Below are 22134 nucleotides of genomic sequence, written 5' to 3' on the forward strand. Positions count from 1 at the left end.
CCCCTTTTTTGAAGAGGGTGATGATGGTGGCATCCTTGAAATCTGCTGGGATTTTCTCGGTCGCCCACACTTTTTCTATGAGCTGGTGGAGTTGGTGTGTCAGCTCAGGACCTCCCTCTTTAAAGATTTCAGCAGGGATCCCATCTGGTCCACTGGCTTTGTTATTCTTCTGTTGGCTGATGGCATTGCTGACTTCTTCCAAACTAGGCAGTGCTGCAAGCTTGTCCCTGGTTTGTTGCTGCGGGATTTGTGAGAGGACCTCTTCGACCACATTGGAGCTGCGGTTCAGGAGGCTTTGGTAGTGCTCTTTCCAACGTAGTGCAATTGAGTTTTGGTCCTTCAGGAGTTTGGTTCCATCTGATGAGCGTAGAGGCTGTATGCCATGGTTTCTTGGTCCGTAGATGACCTTTGTGGCTTTGAAAAATCCCTGAGCATTATGGGTATCTGCCAGGTGTTGGATTTCTTCGGCCTTCTTTGTCCACCAGATGTTCTTGAGTTCTCTTGTCCTTCTTTGGACCTCAGCTTTTGCACTGGCATAGATCTTTTTCTTAGCAGCACAGTTGATGTCTCTCTGCCATGCTTGGAAGGCTTTCCTTTTCTTGTCAATTAGCTGTTGGATCTCGATGTCATTTTCATCAAACCAGTCTTGATGTTTCTTGGCTTGGTATCCAATAGTTTCTTCGCAGGCTTGGATGATGGAGGTCTTCAGTTTGTTCCAATGTTCCTCGACATTTTCGGGGTGTACTGTAGGTAGATGGTCCTTGAGTGCTGTTTGGAGATGGGCTCGTCTGGAGGGCTCCTGAAGGGCTTGGGTGTTCATTTTGCGCCTTGTCTTCCTTCCTTGGAGTCTGCGCTTGGGAGCGATCTTGATAGCCATTGAGGATCGAATTAGCCTGTGGTCAGTCCAGCAGTCGTCAGCACCTGTCATGGCTCTTGTGAGGAGCACGTCACGGTGGTCTCCACGTGTGATTACATAGTCTAAGAGGTGCCAATGCTTTGACCGGGGGTGCTTCCATGATGTCTTGAACTTGTTTTTCTGGCGTAAGAGCGTGTTGGTGATGACAAGGTTGTGCTCCGCACATTTGGTGAGAAGCAGGATGCCATTTGAGTTGCTGTTTCCAACCCCGTCTTTTCTGATGGTTCCTGGCCACAGGTCGAAGTCTCGCCCGACTCTTGCATTGAAGTCCCCCAGGAGGATGATTTTGTCCTCCTTAGGTATCCCCGATAGGACGTTGTCCAGCTGACAGTAGAATTTCTCCTTGATGTCTTCGTCAGCATCTAGTGTTGGTGCATAGGCACTTATGATGGTTGCCCGTTGGTTTTTGGCAAGATCGATTCGGAGGGTTGAGAGTCGTTCGTTGATGCCAGTGGGTGCTTCGGTGAGATGTTTCACCAGATCATTTCTGATAGCAAAGCCAACTCCGTGCATTCTTTGGTCTTTTTCGGGCAGTCCCTTCCAGAAGAAGGTGTAGCCTCCTTTTTCTTCCTTCAGCTGTCCCTCTCCTGCTCTCCGGGTCTCCTGAAGGGCTGCTATGTCGATGTTGAAGCGTCCCAGCTCCCTTGCAATGATGGCAGTTCTGCGTTCGGGGCGTTCACTGGCGCTGTTGTCCATCAGAGTCCGTACGTTCCACGTACCGAAGTTCATTTTTCTTTTTTGGCCGCAGGGTGGTGACCCCACTGGACGCGGCAGTCCAGTCAGGGATAAGTGAGGCAGACTATGTTTAGGGCACCTTTTCTAGCCCCCTCCCCATGAGGGGTGAGCAGAGTGGGTCCTCAAAAGGGCTGCTCAGTCGCGGATACAGCTGCCGAACTACTCAACTGCCTCGGACCTTGAGGTAGAACGACTGAGTCCGTACCCACCGCCCATTTGCCAGTCTGTGACTAGGGGCTTCCAGATTTCACAGTCCTGCCCCCGTCGCCACTCGCTGATCGCCATGGGACTTTGGTTAGTTTGTTTTTATTTTCTTTGGAAGACGCCTGTGCGTGGTTCAACACGTGGATCAACACACAGACTTCACAGAGTGAGGTTCCACTGGTGATGTAGTTTAACACAATGACCATGGCTTCTCAGTCTGTTGCAGCCTTCTTCCGCCTTCGCAGCCATTGTAACATGTGCCATGTTATCCTCCGCCTGCTCCGCCGTTGAGGTCTTTGGGTCTTCGGACTGTGCTTGGTCTGGGACCTCCCCCGCAGCCACTCCTGGGAGTGCACGACTCCAGTTGTTGTGCCTACAGGTTCATCGGAACACGCAAGCCCCCTCACCACGACAAGGTGACAGTCCATCGAGGACCTGAAGAAAGGTTTTATTTTTAGCAGGAAAGATTAACAGCAGCAGCAATAGCAGCAGCTTCAGTAGATCAGAATCTTCTTGAGCTGGCAGTAGAGGGAATGAACTTCAGTGATTATAACAGCAGGATTAAGTTTTAAAATTTATTAAAGACTTTTATTTATTAAAGTTACAAGCATTTGACTTACAAACAAATCATAGTTAAAAATAAGGTGACACAACAGGAAATGAGCAAAATCTACCCCTCAGAAGGAAACTTCACTCCTGAAAGAGTTATCAAGAGAAAAAGTTGTCTCCCCTTTATCTTTCCTACCCATTCTTATTTCTGCAACAAGCAAACCTTTTCAAAATCTAATTATCATAGACACAAATAGAAAAACAAATGCTACATGGGTGTTAAGACATTCAAAGAGGGCAATGGGGAAAGGGCTTTTCTCGCCAGTTAACTGAACTGTCTTTCTCCTTGTAGAGAACTATTTGTGCAAGATGTGCAGGATATGGTTGAATGCACAGGAAATGCACAGGAGAAAACCACACACTCAGTGGGTCTGCAACAGTTCAATAGTAGGATTCAGTCAATGGGAAGCAGCATTCACTGAAAAGTCAGTAAATGGAAAAACAACAGCCATCCAGGACTTGATTCTGTATGAACATGCGGACCTGATTTGTATCACAGAGACCTGGCTGGATGTTACTGAGGTGGGGGGGGGGGGGTTAATCTCAACACAGCTCTGCCCACCAGGATTCTCTGTGCAGAAGCAGGTGAGGCCTGGGGGACAGGAAGGTGCAGTTGCAGTGATCTATCATGATTCCATCCCCCTGACCAAGTTCCCCATCCCACAGGTAAATACATCACTCGAGTGTATTTAGCTAAAGGTGCATAACTAGGACAGAATAGGGATTCTGTTGGTGTACTGCCCATCCTGCTGCTGAACGGCTTCCCTTCCCGAGCTAGCCAGAGTGCTCTTGGGTTGGTGTTGTAATGTCAGCAGCTAATACTGTTGGGAGATTTCAACATCTATGCTGAGACTACCCTGTTGGAAGTGGCTCAGGGCTTTGGTCCTTGTTTTCTGTGCAGGATTGGATGATGGTGATTGTGGTTTTGAAAAACTTGTCACAGTTCCATTATCACAGAGTGATCACTACTGGGTCAGGTTTAGACTTGCTGAGACTTCATACCTCTGCAGGATTGGGGAACCAATTAAGGAGGCTTATAGATCCGGATGGATTCCTGACAGCTCTTGGAAATTTTCCTGACACCTTGACAGTCGATTCTGTTGAAGCTCTGGCTGACCTCTGGAATGGGAAAATGGCCAGGGAAGTGGTTTGAATCTCTCCTGAATGTCCCCTCTCATGGAGCAGAGCCAAATCAGCCCCTTGGTTTTTCAAGGAGTTGGTAGTGATGAAGCAAGTGCGAGGGAGACTAGAATTATGTGGGCTGAGAACACGCAGTGAATCTGACCAAGCAAGGGCTAGAGCATATTTGAAAGACTACGCTGTGGCAGTAGAGGCAGCAGAAAAATTGTTCATTGCTGCCACCACTGCATCTGCAAAGAACTGTCCACCTCTGAGCATTCAGCAGCTCTCTGTGAAGAATTTGCATGGCGCTTTGCAAATAAAGTCACTCAGTTCTGTTCCGAGTTGGATGCTGTTCTTGATACAGTTCCTATAGATGTAATCTTATTTATTTAATTATTTATTTACCTCGCAGGGTACTCATGGCCAACATTCAATGCCATAGACACCCAACATATATATAGAGACACTCAGAGGCTATTTAACATTCCAGCTTCTGGCCACCAGGGGAGCTGTCGCTTCACCATCCATTTGTGACACTGATGAAGTACTTTCCTCATTCTTTCCATACTTTCTGGAGATTTTTATGGCCTTGTAAATTAGTTAAATTAGCCTCCCCACAAAGTGGTACCTAAATTTCCTACTTGACAGATGCAACTGTGTTTCGGGCTGCAAAGGTTGACAACAAGCTACACAATTTTGGTCGGGAACTCAGTCTGACCTGGGCTGGCATCAAACTCATGGCCTTTTGAACTCATGACCTTTCAGTCAGTAGTGATCTTAATGCAGCTGACTCCTAGCCAGCTGCGCCACAGTCCTGGTGCCTTACCCCCTACTTGCCCAGTATTGATGGATACCTTTCAATTTATTCAGCCTGAGGACATAGACAGGATCCTTGGAGAGGTGAGAACTACCACATGTATTCTAGAACCTTGCCCTTCCTATCTGATGAAACAAACCAGAGAGGGACTGGCAGAGTGGATGGAGATGATGATCAATGCCTCCTTGGAACAAGGCAAAATTCCAACTTGCTTAAAGGAAGCAAGACCTATATTCAAAAAGCCATCCCTGAACCCCTGTTGATTCTCCTGGATTTCCTAGCAGCTTTTGATACCATTGGCCATGGTGTCCTTTTGGGACATCTTGCTTGGATGGAACTGGGAGACACTGTTTTATAGTGGTTCTGGTCCTTCCTGGAGGGCCATTCCCAGAAGGTAGTGCTGGAGGACTCCTGTTTGAACTGTTGGCCATGGACCTGTGGGGTTACTCAGGGTTCCTGGAAATCACCTGGAAATAGTACCATAGTTAAGCTTTAAGGGCTCAGGGTAGATTGCATGTTAGATGAAATTCTCTTTGCTTCCACTCCATAACTATTTGCCACCTGATGTAACTGGCTCTCTCTGCCTAAAGTTAGGGCTGGCTTGATTAATTTTATTTCATCATTTTAAAGTATCAATAATCTTTCTCTAAAACATGCTTCTACATCGGAGGCAAGGATTTGCAAATTTCCTTCATTATGAAAAAAGCATTGATGCAGACATTATCACATCTGCTAATTCATTAAAACAAATCCTCAAAGATAAAGCAGATTGTAATACGCTATTGTTTTTAACATCTTGGGACAGCAGTATCCACTGGTGTTGCTAAGAAGGAGCAATGTCCCAATGCAATAAAGAAAATACATTTGCAAGTGATGTACATTTATGTTTCTGTGATAAAAAAAATTGTCAGCTTCATATTGTCTTTGAGATTTAGCAGTTTATCTCATTAATCTCAAATAAGTTGTGTACTTTGGGGGTTACTACATTATTTTATCTGTTCTTATGTAAATCTGATGAGAATAATAATTCTGGACTGACTTGAAATTTTACCGTTCAGGACTTATTCTGCACAAAATTCACATGTTTTGCACAAAACAGCATTTTCAGTATCTGTAATAGTTTTTCAATGCAGAAATATTAATTCCTGTAATTGAGGATTTACTATACAGAAAGTTCCTTCATGGTCAATGGTCATAGAAAACAGAAACACATCCAAATTTTGTGTAGAACAAATCCCCAATTCCAACCTTTTCTCCATTTTATATTGAAGTAATATTTATGTGTTGAACTATTACTTTCATGGAAAAAATGCACAAAACAATGTAAAATTTGCACAGACTAAATCTTGGGTAGCTTTCAAAAATTGCATGGTTTTGAAAGACTTTCTCACAGCAAGAAGAAAATTATGGAGATGACTCCTTGCTATTTTTAAGAACAAACAGTGAAAAATTACATCTTTACGTCTTTACCCAAGTACGCAACCAAGACAAAATTCAAAAATGCTCATCTCATGTAGGGCAAAAAAAAAAAATCTCATGAAGGTTAACAATTTATTTTGACAAAATGTCCCAATGTTTCCTTGTGCATTAGAGTTGTTTACATCTCTTCTGCGTTGGATACTTTTTAAAAGGAATAGCAATTGTGAAATGAAACAGGAGAAAGTACCTAAAAATAGGTGTTTGTGCTGATGGGTGACTTTTACCACTATCACTGTTGCTAGGTGCAAAAGGGTGGACTTGGAAATTTTCTAAACTTGCTCTCTATGCTGACTAATTCACTTTTTTTTTTACTCCCATCTGATAATGTAGTCTTTTAACCTTGAATACATATTGCTAAAATTGAATTGTGCTGCTTTTTTTGCTGTTTACTATATAGAGTAGACGTGCAACGCCTTTGCTATCAGTCACATTTGCAGGTATTGACATTTACAGAATTGATTATTAACAGATTTGATCAATATGATGTCTAGGAATGTTTAGATTGTCCAGCGGGAATAATAATAATAATAATAATAATAATAATAATAATAATAAACCTTTATTTATACCCCGCTACCATCTCCCGCAGGACTCGGTGCGGCTTACAAAAGGCCGAGCCCAAATACATTATAAAAACAATATAAAAAATTATAAAAACAACAATACAACAATAAATAACTCATAACAACGCAAAAAAAAAACCCCAGTACAATAATGACACGACGCATTTAAAAACCTGTGGCAGGGCCAAGTGCAAAGGTTAAAATTAAAAATGCTGGGGATGTCCAAGGGAAATAGAGTGGATATTTTAGGATAGGTGGGTGTGCAGACCATTCTAAGTCTCAAAGTGCATTTGGGACATATTGCTTAGGATTCCTTATTCTGGGAAGGCACACTGGAACATCCAAGTTTCAAGCTCCTTCTAAAGACTGCCAATGTTGGGGCTTGCCTGATGTCCTTGGGAAGGGAATTCCAGAGTCGTGGGGCCACCACCGAAAAAGCCCTGTCCCTCGTCCCCACCAATCGCTCTTGCGATGCAGGTGGGATTGTGAGCTGGGCCTCTCCAGATGAACGAAGAGATCATGTGGGTTTGTATACAGAGATGCGGTCACGCAGGTAGATGGGTCCCAAACCGTTTGGGCGTTGGCCATATAAATGTACTGGAGGACCTAGAGATTCCTAGAGAAGTGCTCTCTCAGATTAAAAAAAATAGTGTATTTTTATTGCAGTTTTCCACTTTTGCAGAGCCTTGTCCCCCAAACCATAGTGGATGTGTAAGTCTGACTGTATTCTGGTCTTTGTTATGTGTCTTTTTTTGGATAATTACTTGAGTAAATATACAGCATATCTCCACCCCATTCCCACACAGAGAAGAGCTCTTTGGCAATTATCTTCTGGGGCAGAGCTGGCCTTTATTTTTAAAAATATTGCTGTGCATTTTTTGTATATCATTACACTGAGGAGGGGTGGAAGTCTGAATATGCATTCATGATTTTTTTAGGAACCATGGAGTAATTATTCCCTTGCTCTTATATATACAAAAGGAAACACATTTTAGAAATTGAAGTATAAATACACTTTACTACAAATAATTTGGGAATCCTCTAACAAAATATGCAACTAGCTAGGTATTTAAAATTACAACCTCTGCTTCAACATTGGATTTTTTTTTAAAAAAAGTTGCCACTGCAAAAGTTGCCAGTTTTTATACACCATCAAGGTGACATTATTGACAGACACCATGTTTTCAATGTTTTCCAACTATATTTTTAAGACCTAATTTGTGGTGATTTTTAAAAAACCTTAATGCATTGTTGACAATGTCCTGTTCATTATGATAAAGTGTTGCTTGAGATTTTAATTATATGTACTGTTTTCAGATTTTTCCTTTTGTTATATCTAGTTTAGCATGGCAACAAGATGACTGATGAATGATCTATTAATTATATCTTGAATAGCTTTTCATTGTTGACTCTGATAGAAAGTTTCAATTCCCTGATGGTTTAGAACAGAAGCAACCAGTAAGAGTCAAATAAGAGGGATAATTCAGTAGGTTATTAACTTGTTATTAATAGCACAAAAAAGCAATAAAAAGGCAGAGGCAAGAAGTAGGTATCATTTGACTAATGGGAAAAATAATGTGGTGTAGAATGTTGAACCAGGGTACTGGAGTCCGATCCAAATTTAACCGATTCAGATCTGCTTTAAATAAAACAGCTTTGGGGTATGTCCAGGTTTTAGAAGAAAGAAATACAGAAAATAAAATATTATTTCAAACTTTAAAAGATTGTTTCAGGGAACGTCAAGACATGATCTACCATTTGTTTTTAACAAGCTTACTTCAATCACTGCCTTTTGCTCATAGTGAAAATTAACGATTTCAAATAATATGAGCTGCTGAAAGGCATGGTTCATCCATTTTGAAAGAAAATACATTTTTCCTGTACATATTTGACATATTTGTCTTTACGCCTGAATCCTACTGCTATTTATTATATGATAAATTAAAAATCAGAACATGATAAAATTTAACTCAAAATTGGAATGAAGACGCTGTCCAAAACTTACACTGCTCTGATAGTTGAAAAGCGGTTTCCAACATATATATAGCAAAATTCAATGCTCCACATACATAAACACCTAACATACAACAATGTAACATAAGCTATCAATTAAATAATAAAAATACAACATTTAAACATTAAAATGTGGTTATAAACATTTGAATATAAACATTGAAATCACACAATCCAACAAACCCACCATGGGATGAAGGAACTACTTCTGCCCATGCTGCAGGTGCAGTTTTGAAAATGAGTTATTGGATATTGCTTTCCAGAAAGAACAAATATCGCTTGCTCTTCATATCCACAGATTCTGCACCCATAGATTTGTGGCTTGAAAAAGTTTTTAAAATCCAAAAAGCAAACATTGACTTTTGAATTATACTTAAGATCCACAGTTTTACTATGCCATTGTATGTAATGGAACTTGAGCATCCACAGGTTTTTGTATCTAAGCCCAAGCCCAAGCAGATACCAAGGGGCAATTATATGTGCAAAAACCTCTAATCACACCTGCATATATTACCAACAAGATAATGGTCACTGTTTCTGGACTTCAACTCCCAGAAATTCTAGTCAGCTTACCAGCAATTAAGAATTGTGGGAGCTAAAGTCCAAAACACCTGGAGGACCAATGTTTGGGAACCTCTGGTGTAGAAGGCTGTTCTGTCTATCCAGTTGAGCAGATTTCAAAATAAGCATAATTAAAGTTAGGTTCTTGTGGGTTTTTTCGGGCTATAGAGCCATGTTCTAGAGGCATTTCTCCTGACGTTTTGCCTGCATCTATGGCAAGCATCCTCAGAGGTAGTGAGGTCTGTTGGAATTAGGACAATGGGTTTATATATCTGTGGAATGGCTGGGGTGGGGCAAAGAGCTTTTCTCTGCTGGAGCTAGGTGTGAATGTTTCAACTGACCACCTTCATTAGCATTTGAAGGCCTGGCTGAGCCTGGGAAAATATCTTGCTGAGAGGTGTTTAGATAATTAAAGTTGTTTAAAGAATTTCATTTTTTCATTCTCTCAGTAGGAAAGGGTATTTTGTGTCATTGCCATTGGGAAGAAAATTATTATTATTATTATTATTATTATTATTATTACTACTATTATTCTATTATTTCTGGCATTTGTACCCCGTCACTTCTCTACCCCCGAAGGGGGACACAGTACGGCTTACAAAGGGCACCAATACGATGCCACTACATAACAATTACAATAATAAAATCACAATTGAACATAGATCATAATTAAAACAATACATCAGCAAACATTAAAACAATAAAACAGTCTCATCAGCCATGTCGCCGTTCCAGTTAATGTCCTTCTAAAGTGCTACGTACATCTATTGTCTGAAAGCCTGGTCCCAAAACCATGATCAATTGCAGCAAAATTTATCCTCTTTCAATGAGATCAAAAAGCGATCTCATCCCTCTTTTATTTGTGGCTTTTCTCCGAAAGCATAGTCTTGTGTGTCGCTCTGCCCTCCATTGTTACATGAAAAATATTTTCTGTACAAAATACTGGTTTTAGTGGAAACAAAAGTTGCACAAAAAAGTCCTTAATTGCAAATATGAGTTACTGAAAAACTGCAATAGAAATAATTAGGAATCTTGCTTGGTTCAGGGAAAACTTTACACTTTCTCATATATGAACAAAATATGAAAATATATCTTTAGTTTTATTTCATCAAAGGAATGTGTGAAAAACAGGTTATGTAGTCAGGGTAGCAGCCCCCCCCCCCCCCCCGAATGATACCGAGGGGAACAAAAGAAACAAGATCACAGATTTTGTTGAAGTTTATTTATTTATTTATTTCTTATTCAAACTTATATGCTGCCACTCCCCTGGGGCTCAGAGTGGCTTACAAGAACAGGCTAAAATCTAACACAATTTAAAACAATTGAAAACAATTTAAAAACAGCAATATCAAAGATCAAAGGCCTGTCAAAACAGATATGTTTGTTGGGTCTACAAAATTTTATTTACATGATTTAAGTATTTCATAATGGGAAGGAGAAAGTAATGAAAGGGTTGGTTTCATCTTCTATATAACAATCAAAGGAAAGGAATATAATTTGCAGGAAAGTTTATTTATTTATTTATTTATTTATTTTGCTTATATACCGCTGTTCTCAGCCCAGGGGCAACTCACAGCGGTGTACAACATAGAAAGAACAAGGTACAAAATACAAGACACAATATAAAAAATCCACAATCCATCATTAACAAAAAACATGATCATCAAAAAGCATCATTACTACGAAAGCCATTCCGCGTCATCTCATCGTCAAAACCACAATCCAGTATCATTTTCCGTTGTTCCATTCCTATAGTCAGTTACCAATCATTGCACTTCTTGTTCGAACGCCTTCTTGAACAGCCAAGTCTTTAATTTCCTGCGGAATATCATGAGGGAAGGGGCCAGTCTGATGTCCACGGGAAGGGTATTCCACAGCCGAGGAGCCACCACCGAGAAGGCCCTATCTCTCGTCCCCGCCAGCCGTGCCTGTAAAGCAGGCGGGATCGAAAGCAGGGCCTCCCCGGATGATCTCAAAGTCCTGGTGGGCTCATAGGTCGAGATGCGGTTCGATAGGTATCTTGGGCCGGAACCATTTAGGGCTTTATAGGCCAATGCCAGCACCTTGAATTGAGCCCAGTAGCAAATCGGCAGCCAGTGGAGCTGGTACAACAAGGGGGTTGTATGCTCCCTGCGTCCCGCTCCTGTTAGTATCATGGCTGCCGCACGTTGGACCAGTTGGAGCTTCCAGGCCATCTTCAAAGGCAACCCCACATAGAGAGTGTTGCAGTAGTCTAAACGGGATGTAACCAGAGCATGGACTACCGTGGCCAAGTCAGACTTCCCAAGGTACAGGTGCAGCTGGCGCACGAGCCTAAGCTGTGCAAATGCTCCCCTCATCACCGCCGAGACCTGGGGCTCCAGGCTCAGTGATGAGTCCAGGAAAGTTAAGAAATATGGGGAAAATCATCAACTGGAATCTTTAGATCAACCAGCTCAAACTGCTCTGCAGTTTCTTTATTTGCAAAGCTTTTCCTGGACAGTATGTGGTCAATCATGATTAACATAAATTTGTAGCCTGTAATGCACAAAGCACTGGTGTATCTACTGGTAATTCCATATATGTCTGATTTTAAATCACTGGAGCTTTTTCTTCTTCTTTGTCTCTAGCTTACATCGCATTCTAATGGATTTACAAAATCAGCAACTAAGCCAACTATCTGACTGGTTAACTAAAACAGAGGAAAGAACAGAAAGAATAGAGTCAGAACCTTTGGGCCCTGATCTCGAGGATTTAAAACGGCAGGTGGAAGAACACAAGGTAAAGTATAATTTATTTTGAGTCCATTAGTTTCCAAGGACCATATAAATAAATATTTGTTTCTCTTGAATATGTTAATATATGTGAATTTAGAGTGGACAAAGAGTACAATACAGAAATTTTGCATTTCCTATTTATTAAACTAGGATTGGCATCAGCTTCTCCCCCGCCCCCTTTCATGCAGTGATTATTCACAGAATAAGAATTAGACTGGGATGGTAAGGGAAAAAGGGAATTGCAATCTGCTATTTTCTGCAAAATACAATAATAACATTTCAGATTTTATTATTCCCTGGTTTCGTTCTTTTGCTATCTTGTGCTTTCCTTCTAGAGTACTCTAGTAGCAAATCGATACTATTAGTTATTATAATTGGGATTTCTAATCTCATTAGCAGTGCTGGGACTCTGAGCATGCACCCCTGAGCACTGTAAAGTAGGCAAACTGAATGCCTGGTTTTGTATTGGAAAAGATGTGGAGGTTTTTTGAAAAATGAATTTAATTATAAAAACAAGGAGCCAGCACATAATGAATAAAGGAATTGAGTTGTTGTGTTCACAAAGTTTCATTTCTATGCATGAAGATCTTTAGGAAAGCTTCAGCTATATGTGAAGAATAAAGGCCTTCACCAAAATCAGTTTTCTGATTTGCACACATTGCTCTTGGCAAAATGTGCAGATAGCACCAGAATTCTAGACAAAATCAGTAAGAAAAACTATATAATATTTAATCATATTTAATCACATATCAGACGCACTTTTACTCCCTTTTGTCACAAAAAAGGATGGGTATATTAAACAAAACAAAAAAAAACCCTGCCTCTGTTTCTCTTGTGAAGGGGAGGAGGAGGTAGTGGAGGAGGAGGAGCGATGATCCAGCCTCAAACAAACAGCTTCATTTCTGTTTGCTTGTTTTTTTAAAAAAAATGCAGAGCCATTTAAGATTGTTTAATTCAAAGGCAAGGTATAAAGGGTTGGAGGCTTTATTTGGAAAATTAAAATCCCAAAAGTAGAACACCACTTAAATTGGAATGAGGCTTCTGTGATTAAAAGCCCCTAAACAAAAAGCTGTAAGGAAAGTTAGAACTTCTGGCTGAAAACCCTTTTTGAAAGCCCACTGGCCACCACCAACTTAAAAGCACTGATAAGCCTTTGGCTTATTTGAGGTATCTTAGGTAAGAGTGTGTTGGATTAGCCCTCAGGCTTGTGTTTTAGGGTACCACTAAAAGATGGTTCTTTAAATTATACTTTGCCACCATACTCTTGATTGTCGCAGGAAACTGCTTTTAAAACTTCACCCACAGAGGCACATGTGAGGCAGTTGTTGTGAACAACAAAACAATGATGTTTATTTAAGAGAACTGGAACAATTCAAGTATCAAGCCTAGCTGTTTCAAAATAGCATGTGGTTACTTTAAATAATTCAGACTTAGTTACACATGAAACACTTCTCTCTCCCTCCTCAGAAATACTGACAGGATTATTCTCTGAAAGTAATTCTACACCAGCACAGATAGTCCTATCCTGGATCTCTCTTCCCTCGTCTACCAGCTATTTCCCTAATAGCTGTAGAATTCTTTTCACTAGCTAACTACACTAGCCAACAGACCAATTTCAGGCCTCTCTTACTAACCCTCTTCACCACTCCACCTTCCCCCTTTGACACCCAGGTTCAATCTCCTTGATAGGGTTTCAAAACCTTCCCTTGCAGTCTTTTTTTTTCTTTTGCCAAGTTAGGCTCTGCCCACCCTCACTCAGCCAATTACAGTCCTCCCTCATTTCCCTCCAAAGCTGCTTTTTCTAAACACACCCCCTTCAGGAAATGAGTAACTAAAATGCATTCCCCCCGGTACCCTTTCCAAAATGTCTGCTGAACTTCCTGGGCCTACTTTTCTAGGCTTTTCCTAGCCTAACAGGTAAGGAATTCACTACACAAGGCTGTTTAAAAACTATAAAATTGTTTAAAAACTATAAAATCGGAAGCCTTAGGGCCCTTCCATACACTATACTATCCTTGTTAACAGTGGCTTTGGACCCTTCCACACAGCCCTATATCCCAGAATATCAAGGCAGAAAATCCCACATTATCTGTTCAAAGCAAATATTGTGGGATCTTCTTTCTTGATTGTCTGGGATGTAAGGCTGTGTAGAAGGGCCCTCATTCTTCTCTTCTTCTCCTTCCTCTAAGTTTTAAAACTGGAGGTCTCTAGAACTCAAATTTTCCCTCCTTCCTCCTGTATTCCAGGATTGTAAACTGCCTTGCTTGGAAGAAAGAGAGAGGAAAGAAAAGTGAAACTTCAGAGACATACATTTTATAGTTTTAAAACTGCATTGCCTTTGTAGAAAGGAGGAAGGAAGGTAAAATCAGCCCCAAATGCGGGTGTGACTATTATGCGAGGAAAACAAAAATACATTTTTTGCATCCATAAACATGGCAGTGCAATTAATATGAAGTGGTGACTATTATGCAATGAAATATGAATAGAATATTACTGGCATAATACTACCTGTCCATTTGAAATATATATATATCAAGACTATGCTATAAAATGACACGCTCCTTCATATTCTCCTCCAACTTGTGTCTGCGTGTGCCAGTGCATGAATTTTCCTTCCTGCATGTCCTCCCACTTAGATGTATGATATTAAAGCATAGTGTTTAAACTTCAGTAGTGAATGAACAGACCAGGGAGATAGGTAAGCAGGAAGAACATAACATTGTAATATATATTTCTATCATACAAAAATTGAAAATGTATTGCATTTGCAGAAACACAGCAAATTCTAATTTCATCAAGGTGGAAAACTTCTGAGCTGTAAAAGGCCATTTTTTGCCTTCTCCCAGACTTCAGAGGGCAAAACCACTCCCTAGCACACTAGCATCTTAGGGACTTCAGAAACTGTGTAATTGCTCATGGCCTATTTTAAGCACAAAAGGGTTTTCAGTTTTACAAACAGAAAATGGTTGACTGTCTTGAACATGATAAAGTGCAATTTGTCACATAGAGAGTTATTTGAGGTCCCAGGAAGCAGCATGTGGTGCACATGTTGCACCTTGCACACTTCTAGTGTATGTTATGTCGTAATCAATATGATCCTGTGTAATCTACAACATTTATTCATCCATCTCTTTATATGGCTTACTTTCCTTTCAAACCAGGAATTATATTCAATTTATTTCTCTCTTGCATTTGTATTACTTTATCCCCTGATTTTTTGCTATTTAAAATAGGGTTAATGGGAGTTCAGTCCAGCATCTGAAAGGGCATATTTTCTGGTCTGGATTTTCTTAGAGTGATTAATCTGTTCAAAAGAATGATCACTGGTGTAAAGGTGGGTATGCATTATAAACAAAACAAAAAAATTAATGTATTTCATAATTAATTAAAATAAAATGGGAAATCATACAGTGAACTGCAGTGTTTGACTCCAAACAATATATCACAATATATTACAACAGCATATGGAAAAAAGAATTCCAGATTCATCTGCATGGATTTTCTGTTGTTCCTATTAGCCTTTTTTGATGTGTGTGTGTGTGTGTATATATATATATATATATATATATATATATATATATATTCTCAGATCACACAGAGACACTCTTCCTATTTCTCTTTACTGGCTGGATTGTTAGTTATCTGAGATACAGAGAGAGAGGAAAAGTTAGCTTCACTGTTCTTCCATGTATCAGTTCTTCCATTTATAATGTCTATGTCAGACAGCATGACAAACACTAACAATGGGAAATGATGTTTCATGCATTCAAAACGAATAGAGAATAGGAATGCCTCTTCAACATATGGCTGTCAATCACTGGCCATACTGGCCAGATTATTCTGTGGTTGATAAAAATTAAAACATCCTAGCTCTTCTTCATCCATTAGCAAAAAACCAGAGGATACTTATAATTGCTTTCCTCTTAGACTGGGAAAACGGGTTGCCCAAGATCACCTAGGGTTCTTATGGATTAGTGGAGATTTCAACCTTTGTCTCCTAGAGTCCTAGTCCAAAGCACAAACCATTACATCCTACTGGCTCACTGAATCCGTAAATAATCACCAAGATCTTGCTTGAACGTCTAGTGCTACTAATAACACACTACATTCACCATCAAAAACTAAAAATGACCATGCAACTTCCATAGCAGAGAGGGCATAAAATCAATCCCACTTTCTAATTTTCTTCCATCCCAGAATAGCTTTTGATACAATGTGTCATGTTCAATCAGACTGATAAAAAGCAGATAAACTGAAGCTGCTGCATTGTGATTGCATAAACGAACTTTCGGCTTTCCATTCTACCATGTTTTATGAAAGCCAACATTTTAATTTCAGTTAGTAGACAGAGAAGAAATAAAATCTGATGAATCGGATTTTCTGGGTGTTATTGTATATCTGTACTAACCCAACTTGTTCGGTAGAATTATTGCCTTCTACTCTTATTTTGAACTGAAATAGATTAAACATTAAAAACCCAACTCTTTTATACAGATACTTTCACCCAAAAAGTACAGAAGCTCAAAAAAGTTACTGAAAATTTGGATAGGAAAACCCAAAACTTATTTAGTTTTAACTTAAAATTTGGAAACATTTGAATTATTCTTCCCTGAACACAAGAATAAAATATGCAATTATTGCTATCCATATTTTTAGAATTATTGTAAGCCATCCTGCATGTTCTGTATACATAGAAGGGCAGACATGTTGCTAGTCTATATTAGGTAGTGAGGTGTTTTCTGGAACTCTTGGAATTTTTTTGACCATAATTTGTACTTTTAGTGAGAAACGTTTATTCAGAACAGCATGCAGTTTGATAGGAAAAGGTATGGATCCCTGATTTGTTTTATTAATAGGAACTGGAAACATGTAGAAGAAAGAAGAAAACAAAAATGCTTATTTCTCTTTGGTTCTGTTATTTTCCCCATCACCATAATTTGTTTCCTTCACTTTCCCTTGATGTGTTTTGTAACCTTTTATTTCCTCACTGGAAAGGATGATTAATTTTTTGTCCTTGAAAGTAAATGTTGCATTAATGGTTACTTTTAGTTTGCCTTATTTGATTCATCTGTCAAATGTTACACTTGGCTCAGTTCCTAATATTTTATTTCTCTTTGTTAACCCAGATAGAAAAAAGAGGCCACTAAAATAGTTATTGCTCAGTTAAATAAACTGGAATCTGCCAGATGGTTGACTATTAAGGTCAGGACTCTCACATTAGTCCTAAAATACTGACAATATACATTTTTGTGTTTACCATTTTTAGGAACAATGGCACCACCAGTATTCTGCAAGTTATTATGAAACCTGTTACCCCTTAAAAGTAGATAAAAAGATAAGTAATGCCATTAGAGCATCTTGAAGCTTCCATGTAATCAGCCAACACTATTTGATTTCTTGGTATAACTGGTATGCTTTGATTGCATTGCCTTCAAGATATTATCTATGAAACAACTTAAACCATCAAATTTCCAGATAGTTTTTTTTTTTAAAAAAATACAATTTTGGTATCTAGTACTAAACCAGGTTAGCCTGTAAATCACATGTGGTCATCCCCAAGTATCAAAAACAAAACAAAACAAAACAATAATCCAAAATGGTTTCTACATCCTTAGGGGCATGAGGGGGCAGTTTTATTCAATCTCTCTGGGCTGGGATAATTTTTTATCCAATCCAAGTTCAAAATGCAACCTCTGGATTTGAAAAGGCCTACAAAGTGTAAAGATGTGGCAAAATTGCATCCTTAATCCTAGAAGGTATGAGGTACATTTTGGTTTTAAAAACTAAAAAATAGTTTTCATAATTCTACAGATCATAACAGAGATGGTACAGGTTTACAAAGTCCCTTGGAAGGCCAGTGCATTTTCTCCTTTGTCGTGTCTGCTGAAATAAGCATATGTGATAGTTGATGCACCTGTACAGCAATCACTGGAAACCTCTGAAAAGCTGAAAAGGCTTGTGGCTGCAGCCCCACCCCTCTTCCCCATGAGGCATATATGCTGTAGGAGGGGCTGTAGCTCCAGTTCCTTTTTTTCCAACTGCATTTGCAGCAGCCTTCAGGAACCTCTCAGATATTTACAAACTTATCTTTTGACTGTTTAATGGACTTTTTTGACCTCTCCAACCCTGACTTTGGACAGGTTTGTTGACCACTCTTTTGTCTAATCCTTAATTTGATTATGACTTCTACTGTGATTTCTAAAAAATGTGTCTCTTGTGAGGAAAGGCTCCCTGATACAGATAGCCATACTTTGAGTCTCCTGTTCTTAGGAGAAACACAATCGGTGAAGTCCTGCTCTGCCTAAGGGCTTTCATGCTGCAGGCAAGGAATAGCCGAGAGCGGCAACTGAAGGCCCTTCTTTGCAAAAGGGCTCTACTGCTCTCCACTTCTGACGAACGCAGAGCGGTGTCGGAGCCTCCTGGACTCTACCAGGGCCAGGACAGTGCCCACCCAGCCTCTGTTTCTATAAATTGGTAAGGCTCAAAAGATAGTACTCCCTCACCTGGGAAGAAGGGAGGGAAGAGGCTCCAGAAGACACACGGCATTCTCGGCATTTGCCATCACCGTCATTCTTCACCGCCTCAACAGCTGCTTCTTCCGCCATTGCCTGAGTCTCCTTCTCTGCAGCAGGTTTTGTAGCCGCCACTGCCTTCCTCACCGCCCTAGACTCCTCCGTGAGTCTCAGTTGGGGCAGGCGCAATGCGTACTTTGACTTTGGCTAGTAGTGGAGGCGGGGCTTCACTTCTCCCTCCATGCTTGACACCGCAGCCTTTGGAGGAGCCGCTGGCTGGCTCAAGCTGGCATACCAATGTGGCAGTCTTGCTGGCAGGCAGCGTGGGCAAGAGCATAAGCCCTAGATGGGCTCTTTTGCTTCTAGCTGCCCCATCACCAAGGGAAGAGCGCAGGTCACGCATACCTCCCTCTTACCATTCCTCAGTCTCGAGGACCACGTGGCACTCCAGGTCTGGGAGCTGCTCGCCATCTCGAAGTTCTTGGCAGGTTTGAAGCCCAGACCAATATGCCTACAGTGACTCTCCACTACGGCGGCACCAACACCAGCCCTACACTGCCAGTGCAACTGCCAGGTCAGAGGGTTATCAACTGGATAAATAGCATGACCTGTGTTACTCTCCAGGTGGGAGAGCATACTGCCTTACTCCACTTGAGCTTAATGCTGCAGTACTCCTACAAGCTCCTGTCCAAGTGTTGTCTATGCAGCAGACAGTGCCACAGAGCACTGTTACCACACTGTATGACCCTCCAGATGAACCTTGTTCTGCCTCAGAGTCAAGTTCCTCAATGGATGTGCCTAAGGCCCTAGAGCCTGTAGAAACCTCGCCATCACCACCTTCAGAGGACACTTCTGTCTGTTCAGCTTTGATGATTCGTATGTCAAAGGCTTTGAATTTTTCCAGAAAAAAGGGGCAGGAACCAGTGGAGGATCCTGTTTCCTCCTGATGAACAGGTCCAGCAGCCATTGGCCTCTACGACCTTACCAGCTCTTCCATATTTGATCCAACTTACTAAGAATCCTGACCAGGCCCCGTCAGCGGTGCCAGCGGTTTCTAGGAGATGGGATGCACATTAGCGCATATATCTTGCATCTGCAGATTGGGTAGCACGACCACCCAAGCCTAACACTGTAGTGGTGAATATGGCAGAGTGCAAGCTTTCCCATAAGACTCAACCCACCCTTCCAGACAAAGAGGGCAAGAAGCTGGATGCAATGGGGAAAAAGGCCCATGCCAATGCCAGCCTGACGACTCGTATGGCACATTAGGGGCATACATGTCCTCTTACAATACCTTTTTGTGGGAGAAGATCGGCTAATACCTGGATCTGCTTCCATCCCCTCAGCAGAGCATGGTCAAGGCTAACTATTGTGAAGCTCTTGTGCTCACAAGGACATGGCTTAGCACACTGCAGGAAAGCTGGTTTTCCTTACCACATCAATTCGAAGATATGATTGGCTCCACACCTCAACACTCTCTGAGGAAGGCAGGATGCTGGCAGAGACCATGCCTGTTCACGATGATGGATTATTTAATCCTGAGATGGATACCAATTTAAAGCAGTCTCAAGAAGTGTGGCAGGCTGTCAACAAGTATGGCTTCATGCAGCCCTCTTACTGTTCTCAGTCTAGGGGGCAGCAGTTCTCATCCTATTCTTAAAGATCTTATCCATCTTCCTCACATACTTCCACCCAGCAGAGAGCTCCATGCTCCCCAAAGCAGCAGACACAGTCTTCAAGGCGTTAGCAGGGTAAGGGGAAGTTTCAAGCCAAAGGGAAGTGTCTCTTTTAGTGACATCCCCCCTCCCCCTTCTTCATGGGTATCCCCTTCACTTCTTCACAGGATGTCTTCACTTCAACTTTCTACTCAGCCACCACCACTTGTGCACTTCTGCATGTGTTTGGCTAGCTTCTATGAGGCATGGAAATCTATCACCACCATGATTTGCCACGTTTATTGAGTTTGAGAATCCTCCACACTTCGGGATCATCAGGATAATGCTGTCCTATTGGATGAGGTTCGCACCCTCCTTCAGAAAGGGGAGATTTTGCTGCTTTTACTATTCCTCTGCATTTTTCTCCACTTATTTCTTAGTCCCTAAGAAGGATGGAGGCCAAAGACCTATTTTGGATCTGCGTGGTCTTAATAAGTACATCTGGCCATGCAAGTTTCGCATGCTAACTCTCCAGACCGTCTTGCCACTTCTTCCTCGTGGGGTGTGGTTCCCCACAATAGATTTGAAAGATGCCTATTTCCAAATAGCCATCGCGCCACGCCACCACAAGCATTTGTCCTTCAAAATAGGTGACAAGGCATATTTTTTCAGAGTCCTCCCCTTCAGGATCTGCACTGCATCTCATGACTTTACCAAGGTCATGGCAGCGGTGGTGGCTCACTTGCGGATACAGGGGATCACAGTGTTTCCTTAAATAGATTATTGGTTGGTCGTTGGGACCTCTCACTCACAACTCTTGCAACACATAGATTTCATGCTTTCTTTACTGCAGAGTCTCGGCCTCATGATCAATGTTCAGAAATCCCATCTAGAATCGACACAAGACACTCGCTCCATTGGTGCACGTCTCAACTCCATCGAGTGCAAGACTTCCGGAAGAATGATTTCGCAACCTCCAAGCAGCTGTGCAGCACATCCTTCATTCTTCCTCTGTGCAGGCCAAATGCATTCAGTCTATGCTGGGGCATATTGCCTCCACAACTGCTTTAATACCATTTGCTTGGCTGCATTTCTGACCGCTGCAGACATGGTTCATCAGGGGGTTCGACCCTCCCTGCCACAGCCAGCACTGCTTGTTACACCCACCAGCAACTGTCTGGCACTCACTCCATTGGTGGACTCCTCACAACAACATTTGTGTGGGCATGCCATTTTGCCCTCCAGGGTCTTCAGCAGTCGCACCACCAGCACCTCTCTCCAAGGTTGAGGAGCCCACTCCGGCCCCTTGGCAATACAAGGTCTGTGGACATCGACTGAGATCAAGCTACATATCAATGTGTTGGAGCTTACTGCCGTCCAGAAGGCACTCCAAGTGTTTGAGTGCTCCCTTCAGGGCCGTGCGGTCCAGATTTGCACGGACAACATAACAGCCATCTGGTACATCAACAAACAAGGGGGGACATGGTCCCGCTCTTGCTTTAGTTGTCTCTCAACATCTGGCAATGGTGCATTCCCAGGGTGCTCAATCTTCTTGATGTCTGCAGAGCACTCTCCTTCTACCTTCACAGGAAGGAGGACTTCAGGCAGTCTTCTAGATTCTTTGTGAAGTACCGCAGTGATACTTAGGGCCTGCCTGTTTCCCCCTAATGCCTCTTGGCATGGGTCGTCTCAACCATCAGACTTGCCTATCAGTTGGTAGGCAAGGATCCACCAGTACACCTGAGGGGCCACTCCACAAGAGTAGTCTCTACATCAGCAGCATACCTTCTTGGATGACATCTCTCGGGAGGCGATCTGGAACACTCTGTTGACATTCGCCACCCATTACAAGATGGACGTCCAGTTGAGGAGGCACACCACATTTGGCAGAGCAGTTCGCTTTTCAGCAGTGGCATGACGTCCACCATCCAAGGTTTATGGCTTGCTAGTCTATCACATGTGCTTATTTCAGCAGACACCATGAAGAAGAAATGATGGTTGCTTACCTGTAACCATGTTCCTTCTTGAGGTGATCTGTGAAATTAGCACATCCCTGCTTTTCCTCCCCTCAGATCTTACCTCCAGCCTTGGGCCACTACACAGCGGCAAGGTACTGGAGCTACAGCCCCTCCTACAGTATATATGCCTCATGGGGAAGAGGGGCAGGGCTGCAGTCACAAGCCTTTTCAGCT

General features: G+C 41.7%; 1 protein-coding gene across 15 annotated transcripts in view; it reads left to right on the forward strand.

Moving 5' to 3' along the window:
* Positions 1–22134, forward strand: part of DMD (dystrophin) — a 1568405-nt gene that overhangs the window by 588399 nt on the left and 957872 nt on the right. For all 15 annotated transcript variants that reach the window (XM_067466757.1, XM_067466754.1, XM_060770144.2 and 12 more), the window contains one exon: positions 11629–11779. In XM_067466757.1, coding sequence (XP_067322858.1) covers positions 11629–11779 — 151 coding nt within the window. The remainder of the gene's footprint in view (positions 1–11628; positions 11780–22134) is intronic.

Source organism: Anolis sagrei, chromosome 3 (genome assembly GCF_037176765.1).
Source record: "Anolis sagrei isolate rAnoSag1 chromosome 3, rAnoSag1.mat, whole genome shotgun sequence".
NCBI lineage: Eukaryota > Metazoa > Chordata > Lepidosauria > Squamata > Dactyloidae > Anolis > Anolis sagrei.